The sequence below is a fragment of the Trachemys scripta genome, chromosome 1 (genome assembly GCF_013100865.1).
Source record: "Trachemys scripta elegans isolate TJP31775 chromosome 1, CAS_Tse_1.0, whole genome shotgun sequence".
Classification (NCBI taxonomy): Eukaryota; Metazoa; Chordata; order Testudines; family Emydidae; genus Trachemys; species Trachemys scripta.
Window position 1 is genome coordinate 184538123 of NC_048298.1, and position 27828 is coordinate 184565950.

At 40.7% G+C, this 27828-nt stretch overlaps 2 protein-coding genes across 2 annotated transcripts in view; one reads left to right on the top strand and one right to left on the bottom strand.

Annotated features, from left to right (window-relative positions):
- The first annotated feature begins 3284 nt into the window (after positions 1 to 3284).
- Positions 3285 to 20063, top strand: MRAP (melanocortin 2 receptor accessory protein). The gene is made up of 3 exons (XM_034793672.1): positions 3285 to 3573; positions 9360 to 9459; positions 18115 to 20063. The coding sequence occupies exons 1-3, from the start codon at positions 3468 to 3470 to the stop codon at positions 18278 to 18280; spliced, it is 372 nt and encodes a 123-aa protein (XP_034649563.1). The 5' UTR covers positions 3285 to 3467; the 3' UTR covers positions 18281 to 20063.
- Positions 20064 to 22781: 2718 nt separating this feature from the next.
- Positions 22782 to 27828, bottom strand: part of URB1 (URB1 ribosome biogenesis homolog) — a 79665-nt gene continuing 74618 nt past the window's right edge. The window contains exons 32-33 of the mRNA XM_034770176.1: positions 25515 to 26120; positions 22782 to 24866 (exon numbers count right to left, since the gene is read on the bottom strand). Of these exons, the coding sequence (XP_034626067.1) occupies positions 24661 to 24866; positions 25515 to 26120 (812 nt within the window). The 3' untranslated portion in view covers positions 22782 to 24660. The remainder of the gene's footprint in view (positions 24867 to 25514; positions 26121 to 27828) is intronic.

Genomic DNA, 27828 nt, shown 5'->3' on the forward strand with positions numbered 1-27828 from the left:
CCGGCTTCATGCACTTAGAGCATTTTATGTGGGGACACACACAATCGACTGTATAAAACCGATATCTATAAAACCGGCTTCTATAAATTCGACCTACTTTCGTAGTGTAGACATACCCTTAGAATCTGCGGCAGAGGATTCTTGGAAACTTTCCAGAGCCTTTCTGGAGGATTCCCTGCAGGTCTCTATGTCCATCGACACCCTGCTTGGCCATGCAGATTAGTTACACAGGGCAATGTCCAGCTCACATAAAACACTACCTGCCTCCCACTTTTCTATTCCCTACACAAACCACAGCAACTTACTCGACATCTCATCTGCTTCCTGCTCCCCATAGAGCACTTCTGGAGTGGAGAAAAGTTCCTGGCTTCATGCCCCACTGTGCGACCCCACTGGGAACTCCACATCCTCTTCTACCTCCGCTTCTTCATCCAGAATTTCAGCCTCCGGGTTACCCCCTCTTTCTGCTGCCTCCGAAGTATCCACGAGGCTATTGGCGATGGAGGTGGGGTCACCACCGAGGTTAGCATTCAGCTCCTTATAGAAGTGGCAGGTCTTAGGTGCACCACAGGAGCGATGGTTTGCCTCCCCCTCCTTATGGTACACCTGCCTCAGTTCCTTTATCTTCGCTCTTCACTGCTGTGTGTCCCGATAATAGCCCTTTTTGCACAAGCCTTGAGAAATTTGCCCATATGTGTCCCGATTCCTACAGTTCAATTGTAGCTGTGACTGAACAGACTCCTCTCCCCATATACTGATCAGATCCAACAGCTCAGCGGTGGTCCAAGCGGGAGCGCGTTTGGTGCAATAGCCAGCCATGCTTACCAGGGAAGCCACCTAGGAAGCTCACATGGGAAGCCAGCAAGCAGGAAATGAGATTTAAAATTCCCGGGGCTTGCAAAGGGGAGGGACGGGTTGGCTGCAGGGCAGCGGAGTTGAAACCGCTGACCAGAGCAGCAGCATGGGAATTGTGGGACACTTTCTGGAAGCCAATAAAATCGTGGAAAGAAGGTGTGGTGTCTATACTGGCTGTTTGTTGACAATAAAGGTAGGGGAAAAGACAAAAGTCACTTGCAGGGGTGGAAGTTTTTTGTCACCAAAACTGGGTGGTGGTTTTTTTTTTGACAAAAGTCCCATTGCAGTGTGTATGCAATCGCTGTTTTGTTGCCAAAAGGCATCTTTTGTTGACAAAACTTGCCAGTGTAGACAAGCCCTAAGGGTGTAGCCATACCTTAAGTGGGTCCAGGAGCAGAATGGGAGCCATTGGAGGAAAGCAGGCAGCCGTGAAGGAGCTGTGAGCAAGCCATTGGGAGGGTGCGGGGAGGGAAACATTGTTCAAGTTTTTCCTCCAAATAAGCTGGCATTTGGGGGCTGATGGTGCAATGTAAATTTTAGGTTATTTTCTCTGTTTTCCCTTCTAAGCAGAATGTAAGCCAACACACACTAGAATGCACACAGAAATGGTGACCTCTGACTTATTTGAAAAACGGTCTGTGCACACTTTTTCGCATGTTCCTAACTGCTCAGCGGGACAAGAGCCTTACTATTGGGTGGGGGAAAACAGGCCTGACAGAAGCAAACCGAGTTAAAAGGAGCAGGCAACTTAAGAATCAAACTTTTGAATTTTGATTTTGCTTCTCTTGTACGAACTACTTTATTGTAACTAAAAATGTTAGCGGGAAAATAATTCTCTCTTTTTTTTTCTTTTCTGCATACTTCAAGCATTTGATACAGCTTTGTTCAAAGTCACTTTCACTGCTTCTCCTTCTCAGTCAGTTTCCCCTGTTTATGTGGGTCTTTCACAAAGCGGCCGGAGAGAGAAAACATCTTAAAGATAGGACAGTTATGACTGTAAACTCATAAAAAAGGGTAGGGAGATTCTCAGGGAGGAAGAATGGATCAGTGGTTAGAGTTCTGGCCTGGGCTGTGGGAGGTGTGCATTCAATTCTTGCTCTGCCACAGATTTCCTGTGTGACTCTGGGCTAGACACATAGGGTATGCCTACGCTACAGCGCACAGCTGTGGCTGTGGCACTGTAGTGTAGATCTTTCCTACATCAAGAGAAGGAGGTTTTCCATCGATGTAATTAATCCACCTCTCCAAGATGTGGTAGCAAGGTCAATGGAAGAATTTCTCCATCGACCTACTCCTGTCTACATCAGGGGTTATGTAGACCAAACTACAGTGCTCAAGGCATGACATTTTTCACAGCCCCAAGCGACTTAGCTAGGCTGATCTAAGGATAGACCAGGCCTTAGTCTCTCTAGCCCAGATCTTCAAAGGTATTTAGGCATCTAACTCCCATTGATTTCAATTGAAGTTAGGAACCTAAATATCTTTATGAATCTGGGCTTCAGTTATCCATCTGCAATAAGCAGATAATGTTATTTCTCTACCTCTCAGGGTGTGTTGTGAAGATGAATGCATTAAAGATTATGAGGTGCTCAACTACTGTGGTGATGGGGACTATATAAGTACATAAGATAAACAGGTAGGTGTAGTACTTTTGAAACAGACAGATTTAATTTTAACTAATCTGCCTCCTACTACTGTATTTGTGATTCCTGCTTCAGGCTGACAACAAATGCTCCTCTGCAGTCTGTCTGTTTTAGAGAGAATCGTAGAGACCCTATGCTACACAGATATCAAAAGGAGAAATCTGGCACTATTCAGACATCACATTTAGTATCGATCAAACTCCTATCACCAAATAAACAACCATGTCTGATTGGGACAACCATGATGTATAGTGTAGTTCTCAGGAATACATTTAAAAACTGATGGAGGATCTGTCTTCCTGTTAATGTTAGTAATTTCTCTTCTAATAAAATGTTTTGCATATGTGTTTGTGTAGGTATTTCAAAGATTACTGTTGAAAGCACTGAATCTCTTCTACTTACATTCTGCCTGGGGCCTATTTTTACATCATTTGTTTGGGAGGGCTGGTATTAAGGCAAATCATTTAAAATATTTGATACAAAATCTCCAGCTGTTCCAATACCGTCTTTTATTTAAGGAGTAATTTATCAGGCCCTCTAGGGTATATGTGTCATAGAGTCATGATTATTTTTTAGGAAAGCTCTTTTCAGTGGGTCAAGAATATCTGTTTCATGCTGAGGGCTTCACTGATGCTAGTTACTCATTGGGAATAGTTTATAACTCATTTTGGCTTTTGTCCATTCTATTACTGTTTACTTGACATCCATGTCAATACAAAGCCGGGTGGAAAATAGCTAGTACATAATTGCCCACCAGCAACAGAGGTTGTTATTAGGTGTCTGTCATAGTCTGACGTTCATTTCTGCTAAATGGTATCTAAGCAGTCCTTGAGTTGCAGGATATGAGGACTTTCAGAATGATTTACACAGGCATCAGTTATGCAATCTCTATATGAGGACACTGAAGTGTCGTAGAAAATAGAAGAGTATTAGATTGGAGTTCTGAGATGATTAAAATGTGCTACTGAAATGGCTATCAGAACAAACTCATCTGAGTATTATTGGTCTTATGAATATTACTGGGACTATTTGGATCCAGTTCCTGTAGATGAAAGGAAGTTGAAGGCTAATAAATGTAAGTATTGCATAGTAACAGCTTCTGATCTAGTATGTGAAGAGTTAGATAAGAACAAAATAGGTTGAATAATCTCCCTTAATATCTTCACTATCATGTTTCTCTTTGTAACATAGACTATAATGGGTTATATATATTTAATTTTATAGCTGACCCTCTGTATTTCCAAACTCTCACAACACTTAGTAGGTTCTAATGGCAGTTGATACTAATCCTGCAATATTATTTCATTTACTGTACAGTATATATATTTAAGAAAGATTTTGATACTAACCCATCTAATTGGAAAGAGATTTTTTAAAAAACAATTTACTAAATGGAAGCTTATTCTGAGATGTTAATCAGTAGTTTGTTGTACTCCTAACTGTTTGCATAATAGAGTAACAAAATAACCTTTTGTTCCTCTATATAGTTGTTGTTTTTTTTGTCAGTAATAGTTGTTTTCTTCATGGAATGCCAGGCTTGCATTAAAATGTATATAAGTTTTTAGATCTCAATAGAGAAAGAAGTTAAATTTTGATTAATCAGTAACAACAAGAAGCTGAACACACACACACTTTTTTTCTTATTTCTTTTATCTGACATTCATCTCTAACTAATCATATTGATGTTTATTACCATAACAAAAATAATGCATTATAATGGGCATCATTGGGTGCTGTGCAAACCTAAGACCAAGTGCTTGTATGAATCATATCTACAATATGGCCATGGAAGTAGATTCCTTTAGCCTTTGATATTTATTTTCAGTTGATGAAGAAATAAGATGTCACTCATTTCATCCAATTATAATAACTCCACTTGGAGAAAATTAGAATTTCCATTTTGAGTGTAATAAACATTAATGTAATCTTAAATTATTACTTAACATGATAGGTCAAATTCATTCCTAGTGTAACTGCATAGCTTCATCTTACGGAAGCCAAAGGATAAATTCACCAGGGATGAATTTAAAACCAATATGTATTGGACAGGTGGAATTTATAGTTAAGTGACAAAAGACAAAAATATATTATTACATTATTGGTTCCTGTTTAACTTACTGTTACCAAAGACATTTTGGAATATACAAGTACAATATTAAAGGTTCAAAAAACTTTTCACATTGTCATCCATGATCTAGTCTACAAAGAATAAATGATAGTCTTGAAAGACTTTTGCTTATTTGTATAACAGCCATACAAGAAACATTCTCTGTAGTGCCAAGTAATTGATAATATTGAAACTGTAAAATTTGAAAAATCCTGGGCTTAACCTCCAGGTGAAGCAGAGCAATGCTTGGTGCACCTGGGAAGGGCAGGGCCATGGGTGGCTTTACATCAGTTTTCAGCCTCTCCTGAAGACTTAGGGACTGCTGGGGGCTGACCCACCCTTGCACAGGATAGAGAACTGCTGTAACAGACTGACAGTATCTTTCTATATTCTAAGTAAACTTTATTGAATTAATTTAAACCTTAATGAATTAGGTTTAATACCTTTGTGTACATTGTATTAAAAATGCCATAGTGTATGTTTATTGTGGAATTATATGTACCTTTTCTAGTAGGGAGGGGAGATGCTAATGTATTTCCTCTGTTATCATCCCTTTGAAGCTACCCCTCTGGAGAGGTTTGCATAGACCAGTTCAAATTGGATTCTCTAGGGGCTAACAGACAAAGAAAGGGGTTTTGGATAAATAGCCTAGTTTTAAACTGGCTCAGGCGTTTCATCCTGAACCAGCAAATGGACAAGACCCCTGGTCCACAGAGGACCCCAATCCTTAGGGTAGGGTTGGAAGGTCTGGGTGCTTGTTCTGAGCTGGAGCTGTGATGAACGTGTAACCACAAGGAATCTCCTTGGGTGGGGAAACTGAAGGAGTGCTCTTGCCAGAATCCCTGTTAGAGTGAACTGTGGTAAACATATTAGCATGTGTGTAGGGTCTTTTATTGTTTTTAATATGTTTTCTCTGAAATGCTTTTTACCTTAAGAATAAAGTAGGCTTGCATAGGAAGTGCTGTGAGTTAACTTATAAGTGTAGCAATTACACCTGTTAACCATCTATAAAGAGAAAGAAAACAAGTGTGTGTGAGCAACTCTGTGCTGGGAATAACACAGTGAAGGCAGGAATGCATGTCTCCACTCAAGAGAGGCAACAGCTTGGAAGCTGGAAGCCTGAGAGTGGATGCCCTTGCTGGACCACTGGTGAAGTTGCCCTGATCTGTGACAGCTGCTAACTTGTTGGCAGATAATGGTCCTCAAATCCCCATTGTGCTCTGGCCCTGCCTTGGAATGGTCCCTGTGCTGGTGCTAGAGGGATGGGCAAAGTTGAGGTTTACCTTAGACTAAAGGAACCATCTGTAAGTCTCCTTTGCACTGATGAATCAGCAAAAATGGGACAGTAGAGCACCCAATTTGAAGCCAATGGGCCTTGCCTGCAAGATTATATTAAGTACATGCTTAAGTGCGTTTCTGCATCTGAGCTTCAGTCTCTTGTGAGATGTCATAATATCACTAGTGTTCTAGAGTAGACTAAACTTGAATTTCCTACTTCAAACAAACAAACAAACAAAGCAAAAAAGGGAACAGCCAATTTTTTTCTCCTGTGCAGGTTAATTTTAGTGCCAACTTTTGTTCCTTTGGTCCAATATTAATAACACAGGGCTGAGCTTTTCTCACTGATGAATCTGAAGCCAGCCATGAGGACAAGAGGAATGATGCATCACTTCAGAGAATTACTCAAAGATTTTTCTTTCTAGTTATAGCATTGGGCAGTTTACCCATTTTTTACTAAAATAATAATAATACATTAAGCTAACCCTGTAATTGGGTTATAAAAGGCAGGTGAAAAATATAGTCATATAAAAATCTTTTATCAACTATTAGAATAAAGTCTGTTGTTAAAGAAAAGAAGAAAATCCCAATTGATGAAAGGCTAAAAACAGGAAACGTCTCCTGTTTATCTCCCAAGTTCAAATACCACCCTGAGATCCAGAGCAATGTTATCCTCCATTACATATGTAAATAGTTGCACCTTGATTGGTTCCAGTGAGTTCCATGTATAACACTTTCTTATTAAAGCTGGACAATCCCCTCTTCTCCTCTAGTTCAGGTTTGTGTGGGGTTTTATGACTCCAAACTGCCAGATCCAGTTCACACTGTTTTTCATCATTTCAAGCCCTTGAGGTTTGCTTGTAATATGAACACTCTGTCTCTCCCAATACAAGAGCCTCCCCCGCCACCCCTTACTTTAAAGACTTATTGGGGAGAGGGGCCAGGCCAGTGCTCTACAATCCCCTCTTCCCCATCTAATATTTCTGAGGCACTGACTGGCTTGTTTATTACGTCTGGCATCTTCAGGTGCTGTAGTTGCTTCCCCAACTTTAGTCTTCAGGGGGCTGCATTATATGTGCTTTATACCTCCTCATAGCCTGGCAAGGGTCTTTTGAAGGAGCTGTACTGCATCCTGAATCTGAGTCAACCCTCTGAGCCTTAACTCCACTTGGCAATTCCTTCTTTATACCTGGGTTGAATTTTGCTTTCACAATGAAAACCAAAATGAGTTGAAACTCTAGTAGGCTTGGAATTTTCTTGCCATCATTTTGCACCATCCTGTTAATCAGTGACCCAAATCTAGTTAGTGTGTCCAAATCTCAACTGCTTGATAAGAATCCTAATAGGTGACAGGGCCACCCGGGGGGGGAGGGAGGAGGGCAAGTGGAGCAATTTGCCCCGGGCCCCGCAGGGGCCCCCACAAGAATGTCGGAGGCTCCCCCCTGCCTCCACCTTTCCCCATCCCCCGGCGCCTCAGCGCGCCGTGTCCAGGAGCGGCCCTGGACAGTGCTGCAGTGGCGTGGCTCCGGCAGGGCCTGAGGTCCTCCCGCTCGGAGCCACATGGTAAGGGTGCGGGGCTGCGAGCTCCTGGACATGGCTCGCTGAGGCTGGGAGAGGGGGTAAGCGGCATGGTAAGCCGCTCTGAGCCGGGCACCCCCCGACCCCATCCCTTCCCATCCCTGACCCCCAGCTCTGAGCCCAGCCCCTCTGAGCCAGGCACCCCCTGACTCCCAGCTCTCCGAGCTTAGCCCCTCTGAGCCGGGCACCCTCCGACCCCCAGCTCCAAGTCCAGCCCCTCTGAGCTGGGCACCCCCTGACCCCCCCCCAGCCCTGACCCCCAGCTCCGAGCCCAGCCCCTCTGAGCTGGGCACCAGCTGACTCCTAGCTCTGAGCCCAGGCCCTCTGAGCCAGACACCCCCGGACCCCATCTCCCCCACAGCCCTGACCCCCAGCTCCAAGCCCAGCCCCTCTGAGCCGGGCACTCCCCTGACCCCATCCCCCCACAGCCCTGAGCCTCAGCTCCGAGCCCAGCCCCTCTGAGCCGGGCACCCCCCTGACCCAGAGCCCAGCTCCCCACCCAGTCCTGGGCAACAGTAGCGCCACCCCCCAGGCAGCGACAGCCCATTGGCACCATCACCCAGCGACAGCCCATTATGTAATTGCAAATGTATACATACCATTAAAGCATTTAATGTTTTTAAATAATGTATTTCGTGTATTTTCAAATTATTACAAATTAATTTTTGAATGTATTTCACTGGTTATTTTTTACATTTTCAAATACATGTTACTATAGTATTGCAACTTTTTTTTATGGAAGGGGCCCCCGAAAGTGCTTTGCCCCAGACCCCCTGAATCCTCTGGGTGGCCCTGATAGGTGAGCTCTAACTTTAGGTTGTTAGTTTAATAGGGAATAAAATGGGTACCCCATGTAGATTAATTAATGTCCCTAATTGCTGATACATTCCAGGTGTTTTCAGTAGAAGCATGTATTCCTACATATTGAGTTTATTTCAATGAACATCAGTGTTTTTTGTTCTTTGAGTTAAAAAATTATTTTATCTTAGTAAACATTTGCCTATTGAGTCAATGACCCTTGTTTTTCACCTCAACAGAAGTTAACATCTGCTTATAAATTCTTTACACGTCACAGATGTTCTGTCCCTGGCACCTCACGATATTAAGGCTGGCTAGCACAGTTCCACACTGACCCTAGAAGAGCGCATCCAGTCCTAGAAATGCCATCTAAATATTAAACACACTTCTGACGGTTAAGCGTGCTAAAACTACTTGAAAGCTACTGTACAGAATTTTCCATGGGACTGACACATTGCTAGGCTCACACGTGACATCACTTTTCAACAAGCTGTTCCCCCCATCCTTAGACTCTGAAAGGTCAATTTTAAAATTCCCGGCTGGCAAGAGTTTCGTAAGGGTCACATTCCATCCTTTGAATGCATGCACAGAGCTCCTAGTGAGTTCAATAGGTATTGTACTCATGCATCTAAGGGCAGAATTTGCTTCATAGACTGTTAGGCTGAGCAATATGGGTGCAGTTTTCCTTTAAAAAAAAGGTGCGTACACTGGAGTTCTGTGATTCTGTGGTAGGAACTAAGTTGTGTAATCTGCAAATGGATAAAATTCTCACAACCTTCTTATGTGCAATAAGCTTTTCCAAAGATATATGTAGTGCTGGTCACACTAGTGATTAGAGCAGGGGGCTAGGATTAGGATTGCTTTATTTCAGGCCCAGATACACCACACAGTGGCTTGCTATATTACTTTGGATAGTCACTTCATCAAGTCGTGCCTCAATTTCCCCATCTTGAATAGTGAGAATAATACCATTCAGTGGTGGTGTGAAGTTTAATTAATTAAATGGTATAAAATGCTTTGAGATCATCAGTTTTATCTGCACATTTTTTACTTGATACTGTATCATTGATGCTGTATGCTTCTTTTTTCTTTTTTAACAGATTCAATTGTCATAGCCTTTTGGGTTGGTATTGCTGCATTTGTGGTGTTTCTGTTCCTTATATTGCTCTACATGTCCCGATCTGGGTCTACACCAGTCAAGTAAGTAAGGCTGTTATACTGCAGATGAGGTACAAACTGATTTGTTTAATTCACATTATAATCAGCATGTAACACTTTTCACAGTTTCAGGGTAACTGCACTTGTATCCCACCTCCGTGGTCCACTCCAGGGGTGCCCAATCAAGTCTCAGGTTTCCAGCTGTCACTTGTCTCTGAGCAGGGACCCTTGTCCCACTTCCTTCAGACCTGGATGTAAAGACTGTGCAGTTCCCTCACATACTCTCTGGCGTCCTCAGCAAGTCAGTCTACCTACATGCCAGCACCTGTTCTGTGCTTTCTCTCTGAGAACAATGCGGAGTGTGTACCAGCAGTTACAAGTACCATACAGCTCTTCCAAAGCAAAGTTCATTTATTCACACAGCAAAACCACAACACATATAAAAAACAACACAAGTTCCTACATGCTTACTAAACACACCAGAAATCACCCAGCTTCCACATGGTGAGTCTGGTAGGCCAACATCCCTTCCAACCCTTCAGCAAGGTTTGAGGTCTGCTTAGGACCAAAGGTCCTGTCCATTTGCTGAATCAGAAGGAAGACCGTGATTCCGTTTAACCTGTGGTAACCCTCCACCATAGAGCAGAACACTATCATACTAAACCATTCATAAATTTAATCCGATGGTCCCCAAAGATACTGCATGGGTTGCAATATCTGTCACAACCCTGACTAACCTTGAAATGACGGAATGACTACATTCTTAATTATATATAGCAGTGCATAAAGCATGACATGTTGTTTTTATTAGCTGGCCTATGGTTGTCAGCCCAATGTTATTCAATATTTTTATCAATGGTCTGGAAGAAAATATAAAAGCACTATCGACAAAGTTTGCAGATGAGACAAAGATTGGGAAATACTTAAGAGAATAGGCCCCTTGTTCTGAGCCATTTGGATTGCTTGATGAGCTGTTGCTATCGTATAATTTGCATTTTAATAAAGCGAAATGCAAAGTCATATATCACGCAAACAAAGAATGAAGGTCATATGTACAGGGTGGAGGACTATATCCTGGAAAACAGCGTCTGAGGAGTTAGGAGACATGGTGAACAAACAACTATCATGAGTTCCCAGTGTGATGCTGTAGTTAAATGTTTGTGACAACTGAATGGATAAACAGGAGAATATTGAGTAGGAATATGAAGGTGATATTACCTCTGCATACAGCATTGTTTAGACCACTACTAGAATATTGTGCCAGTTTTAGAGTAAACATTTTAAAAAGGACGTTGGAAAATTAGAGAAGGTTCAGAAAAGAGGTATAGGAATGATTTCAGGTCTGGAAAACATGTCTTCCTGGGAGAAATTTATGAAACTCAATCCATTTAATTTATCAACGAAGGCTGAGGGGGGATATGATTGCTCTCTTTAAATATATTAGAGGAATAAATACCAGGGAGGGAGAGGAATTATTTCAGCTCAGTACTAATGTGGACATGAGAACGAATGGATATAAACTGGCCGTGGGGAAGTTTAGGCTTGAAATTAGACGAAGGTTTCTGACCGTCAGAGGGGTGAAATATTGGAACAGCCTTCCGAGGGAAACGGTGGGGGTGAAGGACCTGTCTGGTTTTAAGATTAAGCTAGATAAGTTTATGGAGGGAATGGTTTAATGGGATAACATGATTTTAGTCAAATGAACAGTGTGCCATCGCTGGTAAATAGTATCAATGGCCAATGAGGGTATGGCTGGAGAGTCTTGCCTACATGCTCGGGGTTCTACTGATCGCCATATTTGGGGTCGGGAAGGAATTTTCCTCCAGGGTAGATTGGCAGAGGCCCTGGAGGTTTTTCGCCTTCCTCCGCAGCATGGGGCAGGGGTCACTAGCTGGAGGATTCTCTGCTACTTGAAGTCTCTAAACCACAGGATTTGGGGACTTCAACAGCAGAGTCAAGGGAAAGGGTTGGGACGGCTTTGTAGCCTGCATCATGCGGGAGGTCAGACTAGATGATCATAATGGTCCCTTTTGACCTTAAAGTCTATGAGTCTATCAAATAGAAAGTTAAGAGGTGACTTGATGATTTATAAGCACATATACAGTGAATAGATTTCTGCTAGATTAAGGAGCCCTCTTGCATCAGTCAAAGACATACCAAAATCTAACAGCTGGAGGTGAAGCTAGACATGCAAACTGGAAATGGCACACATATTTTTAAGTGAGGATAATTAATCACTGGAACAATTTACCAAGGGATGTGGTAAATTCCTCATCACTTGTTCTAGTTCACCTGCAAGTTATTGGGCTCAATCCTTGAAAATGGGTGAAATTGTATGGCCTGGTTATGCAGGAGGTCAGATTAGATAATTATAGTAGTCTTCCTTCTGGCTTTAAATATATGAATGGGCCAGATCTTCAGCTGGTTTAAATCACTACAGCTGTACTGAAATCCATGGAGCTCTGTTAATTCGCAATGGCTTAAATTCTGGCCCAATGTCTTTTGTTTTAGGGAAGATGTCTTCCACATCCTAGCACAGACCTAAAACTCCCTCCATTTCCCTTGCTTTAATCTCCCTCTCCAACCTCACAACCTACATCTCAGCTACTATCCCACACGCTGAGCAGGCTTGGAAAGGACTCCCTCTTGAGGCAGTCAAAGATGGTCCATAATCAGCTGGAGGGGTTGCTGTGGAATTATTTGAAGCACTTGCCCACCATAACCTTTGTTGGCCAGAAGCTGGGAATGGGTGACAGGGGATGGATCACTTGATGATTACCTGTTCTGTTCATTCCCTCAGGGGCACCTGGCATTGACCACTGTCGGAAGACAGGATACTGGGCTAGATGGACCTTTGATCTGACCCAGTATGGCTGATCTTATGTTCTTATAACTGGAGCTGAGTATGTTGCCTCTGTAGTATTCACAGACCTGGGCAGCCTGGAAGTGAAAGGCTGCATTTCAAATTGGGTTTTCTTGCAAAAGAGTGTAGAAAACTAAACACTAAATCAACTCATTAGTAGCCCCTAATGCTCAAAGGGCTGATTTTATCACCCTTACTCACTTTGGGTAATTCCTTATGTATGAGATGTCCCATTTCAAAGGGACTACTTGCAGAACAAGGTACTACTTGGTGTAAGAGAGGTAGAGTCAGGTTTTGAGTTAGTGACACAGCAGAACATAACAGGTTCCTCAGTCTCATGAGTCTGTGTGACATACTAGGATACACTGAGAGAGATCACAAATTGACTCATAATGTTAGCATTATGCAGTTCATCATTTGAGTCATGTAAAGCTAGACTTGACAAAGTAGGGGACAACTCTCCAGGAAAAGTAGGTGGATTAAGGTGAAGCCATTCATTTCGATCTCTAACCTCTGTGACTGTGACATAGACTAGAAGAAAGCAATGCCCATTGACACATAGCACTGATTTGTTTAGTGGGTTCATAGACCTAACATTACTGGAGATTTTGAACTTTGCCTAAGTAGGGTTTTTGTTTGATGCAGTCCACATAATAGTTTACTTTGCTTGCTGCTGGTTTCCTTGAGCAAACAACTTTGTGCAAACATGGATGAATTTGGAAGGCTGTGCCCACTGCTTTTCATAAACTGATCAGGAGGCAAAAAATTCAGCCTAGCAATTAGGCAGAGAGAGGTTCAAGATTAGGTCACAAACAAGCAGAGACAAACAATAGTATAACATAGTAGTAAAAGGGAGTAATAATACAGTCTAATGTATCAGCACCCTAAGGCCTTTGGGACATTAACAAAAGGTAACAACAATACAAAAAGGCAGCTTTCCCAAAGAAACCGCAAAGCAAGAGGCAAACTAATTTCCAGATAAGACATAAATAATACAAGAAACATATCCAACATAAAATTACATGGTTACAGAGGCAAATTCCCTTTAATTTACTGTGCTTAAAGAACTGGCAGGAGAAATTGTATACAAGTAATATTCTCTCAGGAAAGAGAGATTCCTCATTGTAAACAGAGTACTTGCAAGACCTACACAGAAAAGACTAAACATTAGGTGAGCTTTTATACTGTGCCATTGAGAAAGAACACGTAGGACATGCATTGTGCAGTATTACAATATTGCCATATTAATCTCTAGCGTAACTGGTATTTCCGATGTAACCCATTGAAAGTGCTATGGTAACCAATTAAACCTTAGGGGCATTTTATACAAACCATAGGTGTCAATAACTGAAAGGAACACTGGATGATTGATTGTTTATTTAGAGTTTGAAGTTCATCTTGTGTATTGTTTTTCTAGATGTTAGAACATACCGTAAGAAATTTTAGGAATAGGAGAGGATATCCAGCCCAACACACCTGCCCTTTTTTGATTTACGTTCTACCTGTTTTCTTGCTGGTTCACCATATGCTCCAGTTCTTTCCAACTATCACAAGAGTTGGTAACAATAAGGACAAAGATCCTCCTGCTGCCACTGCTAGACCGTTAGGATAAGATTAAAAAAACAGCCACTAACCAGGGGAAAAGGCAGCAGAAAACATTCTTTAGGGCCCGAGTCCAGCAATTAGATGGGTGTGGCACACCTCTTTACCTGACTGGGGCTCTGTTGAAGTCAGCAGATATCCCCACATAGGTGTAGGGTTTGCCTGCAGGCAGTCAGTTGCAAGATCAGGGCCTAAAGCTTCTAATTAATACAGAAGTGTTCTCTCTCTGTGAGCAATAGCAGATATCCAGGGCCTTGCAGGCTGGTTTCCCAGTGGAGATGAAATCAGTGATATGGCACCTCGGTATGTGTTAAGAGTCACTGGTTTTATTTGCACATATACATCAATCCTGGAACAGAGGTGGCCAGACAGTTTTCAGGGCAATCCCTTCTTTCAGGAATCTCAGCCCAACACCAAAGCCAAGTTCCCAGGGGGCAACCCTGCCTCAAGAATTTACTCTAAGGAAATTTACTCTAAGGAAATTCTTGTGTTACTTGCACAGCTCCCTCTACCCAGAACAAAAGTTAACAGCAACACAGCATGTCTTCCCAAGACCAAACGTTTACAGCATGTGTGCAGTCTGACTTCAGTTGGACTCAGCAGATGCAGCAGCAGGCCCTTGGCTGTCAGTTTCAGGATCACAGCCTGCAAAGACTTTTGAAAACTTTTGTCAGTAATAATATAAAGGTTTCCCCCAAAATCTACGAAGATAAAAATACAGCTCTCGCTTCCCCTTCTTGCTCTAAACCAATGCATTTTCCTTCCCTGGTATTTCAAGATATTGTTAAAACTTATTAGTGTTGTAATCGGTGCTTTGGACTTTGCAACAAGGTATAGAGGGTAGAAAGGAAGGGTTTGGACTTCCTAAGGAAGTGTACTAAGTTTCGAGGCCTAATAAGGATAGAATACTTGGTTTCTAATATTTTCAGTCCTTTCCTCTCCATCCTTCAGAACAAGACAGCAATGGTAACTGAAACATGAATATTCTTCTGGGTAGAACAATACTCTGAATCCGGATCCCTTTCCTTAATTTTTCTGTTTTATTTATTCACAGGGATGGCAGGCTGAGAAAAATGTTTTTGTGGAATTATGCATAATATATCCAGTAACGCTGAAATCACATACCACCCAGCCATACCAGGTCAGGGTTTCATAGAGTTTGTGGCCAGAAGGGACTATTTGATAATCTAGTCTGACTTCCTGTATATTACAGGCCATTACTAAGGCTATGTTTTAGTCACAGGTATTTTTAGTAAAAGTCCTGGACAGGTCACAGGCAGTAAACAAAAATTCATGGCCAGTGACCAGTCCATGACTTGTACTATATACCCCTGACCAAATCTTGGGGTGGCCCGGTGCTCTGTGGGGAGCAGCCCGGGGGCGCCCTGGGTGCTCTTGGGGGAGCAGCGTGGGGTGCAGCAGGTGGCCCAGGACCCTGATGTTGCGGGGGGGGGGCGGGGGTTGGTGGGACTGGCAGGCTCTCTACCTGGCTCCTCGCAGCTCCACCCTAGGCAGAGGTGCGGCCAGAGGGCTCTGTGCGCTGCCTCCACCCCAAGAGCCGGCTCTGCAGCTGGGAACTGCAGCCAATGGGAGGTGCAGGGGAGGCACTTGTGGGTGGAGGCAATGCACGGAGCTGTCTGCTAGGAGCTGAGGGAGGGACATGTTGCCGCTTCCAGGGAGCCCCCCAAGGTAAGCGCCGCCCAGCACCCTCACCCCCTCCCACACCCAAATGCCTGCTGCTGCTGTGGGGGAGGGAAGCTGATGTGGCTGGCCCGGGGGGTTGCCTGAGCTGCTCAGGCAGCCCCCGGGCCAGCCACAGTGACCACTACAGAAGTCATGGAGGTCACAGAAAGTCACAGAATCCATGACCTCCATGACAAACTCACAGCCATAGGCATTACATCTCATCCAGCTAGCCCTGTACTGAGTCGAATAAGATTTGTTTGACTAAAGCATAATTAGTATTTGGCTCAAAGTATATCTTCTGGAAAGGCATTAGTCTTGATTTGAAGACATCAAAAGAAGGAAAATCTATCACTTCCCTTGGTAGTTTGTTCCAATGGGTGATCACCCTCACTGTTAAGAATTTATGTCTAATTTCTAATTTGAATTTGTCTGGCTTCAGCTTCCAGCCAGCTTCTTGTTATGCCTTTCTTTGCTAGATTAAAACATCCTTTAGTAGCTGGTATTTTCTCCCTGTAAAGGTATTTAAGTCACCTCTCAATCTTCATGTTGATAAGCAGATGGAGCTGATATTCTTTAAGTCTCTTACTGCAAAGCATTTTTCCCAGCACTTGAATAATTTTTTCTGTCTCTTTTTTGCACCCTTTCCAATTTTTCAACATTCTTTTACATAAATAAATTAATGGAGATATCCTATCTCCTAGAACTGGACGGGACCTTGAAGGTCATCAAGTCCAGCCCCCTGCCTTCACTAGCAGGACCAAGTACTGATTTTGCCCCAGATCCCTAAGTGGCCCCCTCAAAGATTGAATTCACAACCCTGGGTTTAGCAGGCCAATGCTCAAACCACTGAGCTATCCCTCCCCCAAATGTGGATACCGGAATGGTATGCACTATTCCAGTATCAGCCTTGCCAATGCCAAATACAGAGCTAAAATCACACACACTCTCTCTCTCTCCTATTCACTATCCCCCATTTATGCACCTAAAGATCACATTAGCCCTCTTTGCCACAGCATCACAATGGGAGCTCGTGTTGAGTTACTTTCCCACTATGACCCCTAAACCCTTTTCAGAGGCACTGCTTTAAGTCTCCCATTCTGTAAGTGTAGTCTGCAGTCTTTGTTCCTAAGATGGATAGCTTTGCATTTAGTTGTATTAAAAAAGCATTTTGTTTGAATGGACCCACTTTACTAAATAACCAGATTGCGCTGTATGACTGCCCTGTCCTCATGATTTACCATTCCTCCACTCTTTGTGTCATCCACAGATTTTACCAGCAGTGGTTTTATATTTACTTCCAGATCATTGATGAAAATGTTTAACAGAGGCCCAGTACCTTTCTCTGTGGAACCCCATTCCATGAAGATTCCCCATTGACAACTACTTTTTGAGATCTAGCAATTAGCCAGATTTTAATCCATTTAATGTGTGCTTTGTTGTTATTGTCTAATGCTAATTTTTTATTCAAACTGTTGTGTGGTAATATATCAAAGTATATTACATCTGCAGTTATCTTTATTGACCAAATTTATAATCTCATGAAATAATGAAATCAAGTTTGTCCCTTTTTGAATACTGGCAGATTAGCACTCTTCCAGTCCTCTGGAATTTCCCCAATATTCCAAGATTTATTTAACGTCAGCAAGCCGTAGTTCTCTTCAGCCAACTCTTTTAGGACTCTTGGGTGCAAGTTTATCTAGGACTGCTGATTTCAAAATGTTTATCCCTACTAGATGTTGTTTAACATCCTCCTTAGTTACTAATGGATTGGAAAATACTTCATCAACCTCATGTGATATGAATACATCATCCTGCTTCTTTCCAAATACAGAAGTATTTATTGAAAACTTCTGCCTTTTCTGCATCATCATCAACAATTGCACTATATTTACCCAGTAATGGGCCTATGCCATTGCTCGAATTTCTTTTGTTCTTAACAGTTGTTCCTAACTCATGTTCCTAGCTCTGACTGCCATGGATTTTTCCCTGCTGTCTTTAACTTCTTCTTGTTTTTTTACACTTCATAACTTCTAACTTACATTGATTGATATCAATTTTCCCTTTTTACATGCGTTATATGTTCTTTTTTTATTTCTTACTGCTGCCTTTGCTTTGCCACTGAACTCGGAGGAGCTTTTAGCCAAAGTCATCCTCTTGATTGTGGAATCATGACTTCTGGTCATCTAATAAACTCTTCTTAAAGAACTCCCTGTCTAATTTTGCTCATAATTTTCCTCCATTTCGGGAAATTAGCCCTTTTGAAGCACCAAGAGCATAGATTAGTGGTTGGGACTGTCCTCTGTGCACCCATATTGAATGTAATCAGGTCATGATCGCTAGTGCCTAGACAACCAACTAACTTCCAGTCCAGTAATTAATTCATCTTTATCCATCATAATGAGGTCCAAAACAGTTATCTCATGTTGGATGCAATACCTTTTGTGTCAGAATATAATCATCTATAATGTTTATAAACTCTAATTATATTTATATCAGATCTGCAGCATGTCTCTAACAACACATTTTTTTCTTTCCACACATTACAGACAAGTGTTTGCAGGTAACCGAATAGAACATCTGGAAGGAAGTAGCTCCAATGTTGAGCGGCTGCATTGTGATGATCTCAACAGTCCAGACTCAGACTTGATCGCTACTGAACCATGTAATTCTCTTTCAGATGAAATTGTTATTCATGGAAGCATCTCGGCTTGAGTGAGAACTGGAAACGGATTCCTTAAAAACCAATCATAGTGATTATGACAGTGGGAAGATACAAGAATACCCTTGCTACCTTTTAGTAGCTGTATAAAATTAAACTAAATTAGCCCTGAAAAAGAGAACAAAAATAATTTTAAAAACTAAGACTAAAATTCAAAATATTCAAACCTAGATGCCTAATGATTTAGGCTTCTTAAGCCATTTAGGCACCTAGCTAGACTTGCTGTTTATTAGAGGTGTTGAATAATCCCAGATCTTGCAAATTACTAATGTACTAGATGTAAGAACAACTTAAAAAAATAATCAGGGACAGATTCTGCTCTCAGTTACATGGTTGTAAATCTGAAGCAACTCTTCTGTTGTCAAGTATATTACTCTGATTTACTCCAGTGTGGCTGTGAGCAGGGGCTGTTCCTGCAAATAGAGGTAGATAAAAGTGGTTCTCAATCTTTCCAGACTACTGTACACCTTTCAGGAGTCTGATTTGTCTTGAGTACCCTAATTTTACCTCACTTAAAAACTACTTGCTTACAAAAATCAGACATAAAAATAAAAAAGTGTCACAACACTCCATTACTGAAAAATTGCTTACTTTCTCATTTTTACCATATAAAATACATGTATGAAATTTCAGTTTGTACTGACTTCACTAGTGCTTTTCATATAGACTGTTGTAAAATGAGGCAAATGTTTAGATGAGTTGATGTACCCCCTGGAAGACCTCTGCCTGGGGTTCGTATACCCGTGGTTGAGAACCACTGATATAGAATACCAAAGTAGATTCCAGTCCTGCAAACTGTTACAAATTGAGCTTGCCTTTATGCACTAGATATCATCTTCAGCTGAGCTGTTCATGTGCATGGAGATAAGATGTGTAAATCTTTGCAGGATCAAAGGTTTTATTAATTTGAAGAGAACCCTTTGATTGTATTAGATTTAAATATTTTTCCTGCAATACTTATTCCTTATGAGCTCCATCATGACCATAATCATCAGTCTTATTTCCTCAGGTGCCTGTCCTTAGCTCATCTTCTCATTGCCAACCTCATCTTAGCATATTGCATTATCTTCGGGCCACTTTGCTGAGAAGGACAATTTTAGAGCAAAGTCAAATTTAAAAGCCTTGTGACTGCAGAGCAGAGAATTGCACCTGGCTCCACCGGCTTCAAATTCAGATATTTTTTAAAGTATAACAGAATGTGTTTTATTTACTTTAATATTTAAAAATATCTGGTTACTTTAAAAAAAGTTTACCTGCTTAGTTTAGCCAAAGGTTAAAAGCAGCATTTCTTACCATAAACAAACTGAAGTGTATTTGTAAATAAAGCTGGCAAGTGACACTAATCATGACCCAGTAGCCACAGGTTTGCCCTCTGAAAGATTGTATAAACCAATTTCTAGTCTGCTTTAATGACCAGAAAGAAAATGTTAACACTGAAACTCTGCCATTATTTGATTGCTACCACTGGTCTTAAAGTCGGATGAAAACTTTGCAGTCTTTTACTTCTGACAGTTTTATCATCAGCGCAACAACTTGCAGTGTTGCCAACTCTTGGGATTTCTTCACAACTGATGTGATTTTGGTCAGGGCTGGAGCCAGTCTGGCGATGAAATGAGACGCTCCAACCCTCTGTCGGGAGGAAAAGTAAAACCCCCTCCAACTTTCTTACTGCCTGGGGAAAAGCAGCCAATCAGAGCTGCTGCAGAAGATAGTCATAGCTTTCACGCCTCCTCCTCTCAGGAGCAGGACTGGTTCCAGCTTTTCTGCCGCTCCAAGCAGCAAAAAAAAAAAAAAAGACAAGTGGTGGCACTTTGGCTCAGCTAAATCGCGCCGCTTCTTCGGCAGTAGGTCCTCCCCTCTTCCTCTTCGGCGGCAATTCGGCAGCAGCTCAAAGAGAAAGAGAGGGAATGAGGGACCCGCTGCCGAATTGCTGAAGACCTGGACGTGCTGCCCCGATACCGGACGGAGTGCCGCCTCTTTGAATTGGCCGCCCCAAGCATCTGCTTCCTATGCTGGTGCCTGGAGCCGGCCCTGCTCAGGAGCCAGATAGGTTCTTGCGTCGAGTAGGAGTGAGAGAGAGCAGCTGACACCATTCTTACAAGACAGAATTAGGGACGAGGGACCAAAAAGAGCCCTGCAGCTTAGGGTAACTCCATTTCCTCTTTCCTCCTGTGAACAATGGGTCAGTCTGGTCTCGGCTCCATCCCTGCAACACCAGGCCTGGGAAGGAAAAGGTGGGTGAAGACCACTGGAGCTGCCCCACCCCCAGGCCTAGGAAGGGGGAGGAGGAAGGGCCTGGGAGAGAGGGGTGAAGAACTCCTAATGCTGCAGGATGAGCAGAGGCGAGGCTGACAAGGACAAGATGATGTGGGGGCTAGGGAGTAGTACTGATGTGAGGGTTGCATAATTAATTGCTGGGCTGAGTGGGACACAGAATTAATTAATTAGAAGTGTGGGGTTTGGAGAGGAGCTGGAAGCTCCGTACCATCAGGCAGGTCACCGAATCACCATACTCTACAAATCTGGGAACTGGCAATACTAATTGTCTCACAGACACTAAGAATGGACAAGGGCAGTTCAAAAATCAGAGACCGAACAGACAACATAACCTTTAAAAAAAATCTCATGTCTCATGATTTAATGTTGGGGTTGGCGATACTGCAAATAGTATTGTAGAATATTTTTTAAAGCAAGTCTATCTACCAGCAATAGGCTCAGAAACACCAGGGGTTAAAGTGGGTTGAGTCAGACTGAGTCATGGACCAGGTGGGTGGGTGTGGAAATGATTGCAGGAATTCAAGGCAGGTTATTAGCAAGAAAATGTCAAAGCACCTCACTTTTTAATAGACAAACAGATATGGCCACAGCAGCCTTTCCCCTTTTTTCTCAAATGGGCTCCTCTTTTATTAGAGAGTTCTGCATGAGATACTTGGCAGGGTTCATGGGTGACATAATAAATATGTATTTGGGGTCAAATCCTGGCAAAATTCCATTTTCTTCAATAGGGCCAATATTTCACCCTGGATATTTTTCTGCTTACGTGGTGCTAACAGATCATTGCACCAATTGCCCTGCTCAGGCCTTCAGTCTGAACTGGTGAACATCCTCCTTATTGACTAATGACAGCCTGTGACAGACATCTATTTTATATCAAAACTATTCACAATGGCTGATTCCAAGAGGATTGCTGAAGTATCTCAATCACTCAGTCATTCCATGATCACTGGTGTTCTCTTTTTTAGTTACAATGTGGCCTGCTTCAAGCACAGACCCATTGAAGTTACGTATACTCTTTATTATTTCCTTGACATTATATGTAACAGTTCAGCGTAATATGGAAACCAAAGATGGATTTTTATTTATTTATTTTTACACAAAGTCCAAAGAACAAGGAAATAAAATCTGTTTTTAAATTACTTTAAGAAAACAATAGCTTTATATGCAGAATAAACCAAACCTGGAAAACAAACTAATATTAAATATACTAAAATGCAATCCACCCCTTAAAAAATGCTAAATACTTCTGGGTAAGAATAGCTTCCCTTCTGGTGACATTCCTACCTACACCAATTTCTGGGTATCTCAAGTTTACCAATCCTCCCAGTAGGGACTTTTCTTCACATATTTTTTTGTAGGTGAATGCTCCTCCTCCTTGTGGTTTGCCAGGTTTCATGGTTTGCTGGAATTCTACCCCCTTCTGTAGGCTACAAACTACACAGCAGTAGGACTCAAGTCCAGTCCCTTTATGTGCTTCAAAATCAACCTGAGCTCCCTAAAAAAAAAATCTTGATGCCAAATGACTCTCAGAGGATCCTAATTTCTACTGAATCAGCCTATTAAGAAACCTCCAATCTAGAGGCCTAAAATTCTTTTCTCTTGTTACTTCAGCAACCCCTTGCTGAACCAGTCAGAATGGCCTAGGGCTGTGATACTACCACTGAGCCACATCTTTCCTGCTCTGCTTTAAATCCTGAGAAATACCAACTGCTGCTAAAAACTACAAATATATTTCACACACGGTACACAAAGGGAAGTACTTGCAGACCCAATTCAAAGTCCACAGACTCCATCAATGGACAATGGGATCACATCTTTACTGAACGTTAAAGGCCTTTACACCCTTACAATGAGAACCAAGGGTGACCCACTCATGAAAAGCCCCACTGACTTCAGTGACGATCCATCCACACAGTTCTCATTGTAGGACCAGGGCCAAAGTTGGCAACTTACTTTATTTAAAGTAATGCAGCTCCTTGGTTCAAAAGGTAGATTAGTTTTCTTGGGCATATTCATTGCATTTGTTTTTTACTGACATTGCTGTTATATCTTTTTAATATCAGAGGGGTAGCTGAGTTAGTCTGTATCCACAAAAACAATGAGGAGTCCAGTGGCACCTTAAAAACTAACAGATTTATTTGGGCATAATCTTTTGTGGGTAAAAAACCCCTACATCTGAAGAAGTGAGGTTTTTTACCCACAAAAGCTTATGCCCAAATAAATCTGTTAGTCTTTAAGGGCCACTGCACTCCTCGTTGTTTTTGTCTTTTTATATATTTTTAAATGTTAAATTAAGTGCCCACATAAACAGTTTACTTAGAATGCTTTGTAGTGGGGCAGTAATAAAGAAATCATTCAATAGATCATATGAACTTTTAAAGATCTTTGGCCACTTAACCTGTACCTTTAAAAGTACCTAATTACCACATTTGTAGAACAGATTGCAGCTCACCAGTTGGAAATCAATCCTTATTTTTAAAAGTGCCCAAATGAAGATTTAGATAAGCGCCACCGATAAAAGTCCATGTGAACTGTATGTCCTTCACAGGCCAGACTAATAATTTTAACTTGTCAGCTCACTTACATAAGGAGTTTTCTTCTTGTTAATGTTTTTGAAACTACCATTTAAAATGAAATGTGTCTCTCTACTAGTATAAGCAACAGCAATGCGTTATCAATACGTAAAGGTCTGAAACTAAAGTTTGCTCTTGGTTGCTGGGTGCAGCTATTGCTTTAATATCCTACTTCTTGGCAACAGTGAATTATTTATTTATTTTTTAAGAAAATGCTTTTTTTTTTTTTTAATTGAAAATTCACATCATTTTAAATGGTTGTCAAATTTTAGGCCTAAATTATGTGACTGTACAACCCCTGATGGGCCCTTTGGAATAAAATATATTTTCACTGAACGAGCAAAGAGAATGTTTCTGTATTTTTTAAAAATCATCTTCAAATAGACTGATACTAATCAATAAAAACGACAAGAAAATAAATTATATTTCAGAATATATTAACATATAAAATATAATTCCATACCATGATGTGAATGTGAAATGTTACACTTGTATTAAAAACAGATTCTATAAACATTAAATGGACTGTGTATATCGGACTTTACTTCCAGTTAGAAATCTGTACAAAGTACCTATGCATAGCACATATGAGGCATTATAACAAACCCTGTTTTATATTTCAAAGCTTGAAATGCAGCATCTGCATGTTTGCATATCTGAAATGGTACATTATATTGCCCCTTCCAGGTCTTGTTCAAGAAATCTTTAATTAGATTTCATGGACAACGTGCAAAAGAATACAATTTTATTTGATGAGGAACAATTCATTTAGGTCTTGTTTTGGTCAATTATACTATTTTTTGCCTTAATTTGAAGAAAGCAATCTTTGGATTTAACATAAGTGAAGCAGTACCATAGCATTGTGCTTTTATTGAGAAAATAGGCAGAAGGACCAATCATTATCCTATTGAAATCTGAGTCTTTAGACTGTCCCAGTCAGCAGTAACCTAGTGCATGTCACTGTTACACAGGAGACTCAGGTTCACATTTTTCCCTCTCTCTATGATGCAGAAGTTGGGTTTGCTTCGGAAACACTCATCCCCACTCTCTGGAAAAGCAGGGGTTAGAACTCAGATAAGAACATAGAAGACCAACCCTCATGTCTTCAGAAGTGAGAGAAGATAGATCTTTGCCATAGTTATGTCACCTCCTTGGTTCTGATGGCTAGGACTTGTGTTCTCTGGCCAATGGGGAAATGAAAATGAGTTTGGAGGCACTGCAGTAATCAGCAATTTTTCTTTTTAGTATTCTAGAAAGTAAAAAATGTTTGCAGTATAAATTATATCATAGCTCCAGCATCCCACCTTGCCCTTGTCTGCCACAGAAAGAACAAACACTGCTTGAATATTCTACACATTCTCTGTGTACAGAATTCTTTTAAGTCTTGCTCTCTTTTTCTGAGCTTGAACAAGTGTATGGAAAACAAGTTAGATTTGTACATAGTACAATTCAAAGAGGATTTCATGGTTACCAGCAGTGATGACATAGGATTTGACATTTTGAGTATGAGTCAGTATAGAGAATTAATGCCCCAAAATAGCTAAATAAATGTCTTTGCAAAGAGACACCATGGCTTCTTCCGCTTGTTTGTGCATTTTCTTGTCATCACCATTTAATTTACCATCTGTACCACCACAGATCAATTTGACATGGCTTATAAACATATCTGGTTCCTGTGCGCCAAGCCAAATGTCCCCAATGTAAACAGAAGCCAGGAATACACAAGAAGCTGTGAAACAAAAGTAAAGAAAAAAGGAATCAGTATACTCTTCAGTTTCAAAACAGTAACATGGAAAAATCTATTTTACCAAAATTTCCCTTTCAAAGCTGTTTTTTTAAGCTAGAGTTTGCTAATCCTTTGCTTTAATGGACAATCTAATTTTTTGAGCTCATCTCGGACCATCCACTCCCCACCTCTAATAGAAAATACCCTCTTTTTAGTGGAAACCTCCATCTTTGAATATAGCTAATTATACCATTAGCAACCACTTTTGTCAACAAATGGACAGAACTGGTGTCATGCAAACCAGAACCTGTAATGTGACTTTTGGTGCAAGAATATTTTCCCCATACAACTTCAGATATCCATGTATATAATTAAGCAAGCCAAATTTAATCCAAGACAACAGCTTCTTTTGGGGACCAGGACTAATGTTATATCAAATATTCTTTTGAGGTGAAGACCATATTCTATATTAATTAATGACCAATAGGCTATCTTCTTGGGAAGGACATAACTTTCTGAAGTGATGATCCTCCATCTTAGCAAAGACAGATTTCAAAAACATTTGATGAATGAAAAATATTTAACTACACAACTACTGTCATCTACTCCTCTGCCTTGTTACGGAGTGTAAACAAAAAAAGGACAAGTTACCTTTCTTGATTTCATCCTTTTCTTTCATTGCTGACAGGCAGAACGTTTTCACCACCTTATGACAACTGGCGTTAGTCAACTCCTGAGCATCCAGAAAGTGAAGCATAATTGTATTAAACAAACAGAGCTCTTCAATGTTTGATGACTTCTCTTCGTTGGCTTCACAGATTCTGTTGTAAAGCTTAAACACACTACTTTTCAGTGTGGCATCCCTAAGAATCTCCCGCACTACCGGAGGGTGTGGCAAAATGCTACTGTTTAGCCACTTGAGAGTCAAAAATACATTTTGTATATTGAGGCTATGATCAACCATGGACTTCACTAGCCATTTGGTTACTATGTAAGCAGTTGCACATGTAAGACTGATAGTTTCATTCTCTGGATCAGTAGATTCAAGCTGTTCCTCTGGAAGTTTAGCAAACGGGGCTGGATAAACAGGCTCCCAATGAACCAATATGGACTCCAGATGGTCTCTGCATTTCTCTAAGTTTGAGACCTTCAGCTCTGAGTCCGTTTCTTCTTCTCTTTCTACCACATCCTTTTTCCGAACATGGCGAGATGAAGGCCGAAATGGGACTTGACCTTTGTTCTTTTCTTTAATATTTTCTGTAAATGGGAAAAATAAAAAAACATTTCAAGCCCTTCAAAAACTCTCGTCACTATAAAGCAATAATACAGGGAGGATGGCCTTGTGTAATTACAGCTGCTGGGAGGTTGCAAGGTACATGCTTCTGGCCTGATTTAAAAAAAAAAAAGAAGTATTTGTGTGCTTAAAAAGTAAAGTTACATGCTTAGGTACCCTGTTGAATTAAAGCTTCTAACGGCAAAGGGTGCAATTACTTCACTAGGGCCCTGATCCAAAGCTCAATGAAGCCAATGGGTGTCTTTCCATTGACTTTAGTGGGCCCCACATCCACAGGATGTAGTTTGTCATTGATCTTGTGAAAGTTTAGACTTTTATGTAAGGTTATGTGAAACTTTCAGTTCAATTCATTGCTAGTCATATTATCCAAGCAGTAAGGCTTGTAAACAGCAGCAATGCATTTATTCTACTGCATCAGTACTGAATGGGGCATTGTCAGAGATGCTAATTCTGAAAAATCTGGAAAGTCATCAGAAATCTCAATTATTTTGCAATAAATGCAATGGATTTAAACCAATTTCGATTACTAAAAAAAATTAATATCAACCCCAGCAGGTGATTTTAACAGCAACATTTCATGTCAAAGGGAATTTTTGTGACTGTCTTATAAACTGCTGAAGGCTGGAGAATGAAACTGGACACAATAATTGATTGTTAACTATAGAAATGGTAACAAATGCAAACATAATTCACTAAACTAAAATTATATATATATATATGTTAATAATATGGCACAGGCAAATATACAGAATCCCTAGAAATACCTAAACAAATTTTTTTGACATCTTTTAAAATTTGGTGGGCTTTTAATATATATATACTTTGTTAAGTGACAACATATTCTGTAAAAACTACAGTATCACTGATCCTGGTGCACTGGATTAAAAAAAAATATACCCCTCTTCTTCCCCTCCTCCCAATATCCTTATATATTATTGAAATGGAAAGAGCGGTAAAAAGTCTAATTTGCTTTTGACTCATTGTGCTGTTCCTTTACTTTTTGTATTTCTCTCAGCATGGACAATGAAAATAGACTAGTCAATTTCATTTTTGATTTATACCCAGTTTCAAATCAATTTCATTTTTAGGTTCTCAAGCACTCTCAGAACACTGCAAGGCTTTGGCTGCAAACGCTGTAGACCACTGTATGTTTGTTTATAACACTATTCCCACTGGCATTTTGTTTTCTTTTTAAATCATAACAATATTTTTATATAATTTTCAGTTTTGTTAAAACTTATTTTTACAAAATGTACATTTTGGAAAATGTTCAACTCTGCAGTGTCCTTTAAAAACATGGAAAGAAATGCATATTAACCTATACATAAAGTGTTGTTTTCTATTTTTATTAAAATAATTCCTTAATGTCCTGCTATGAAAGCAAAAAGGTGAAAAACTGAAATCCACTCTGAAGATTCTTTAAAAAAAAAAAATAATAATAATTTAATACCGATATAAAAATAATTCTGATGTAAGGTTCTTGAAAGGTATATACCAACTATCTGAAATGAGACAACTTTATTAAATGGAAGAGACCACTCAGCAAAACTGTTTGGGTCAGAATTTCATCATTCCAGCTGCTTAACCCATTGGCTTCTTGATCAAATATTTCTGTTGCAAGGCTTATATTCACTAACAGAACATGCAACAGATACAAACAGGCTGCCAAAC

Excerpts from the sequence above, each read along its gene's own strand:
- MRAP (XM_034793672.1), top strand. The coding sequence starts at position 3,468 with ATGGCTATCAGAACAAACTCATCTGAGTATTATTGGTCTTATGAATAT. Across the intron at positions 3,574-9,359 it reads GAAGTTGAAGGCTAATAAAT|ATTCAATTGTCATAGCCTTT; the intron begins GTAAGTATTGCA and ends CTTTTTTAACAG. Across the intron at positions 9,460-18,114 it reads TCTGGGTCTACACCAGTCAA|ACAAGTGTTTGCAGGTAACC; the intron begins GTAAGTAAGGCT and ends CACACATTACAG.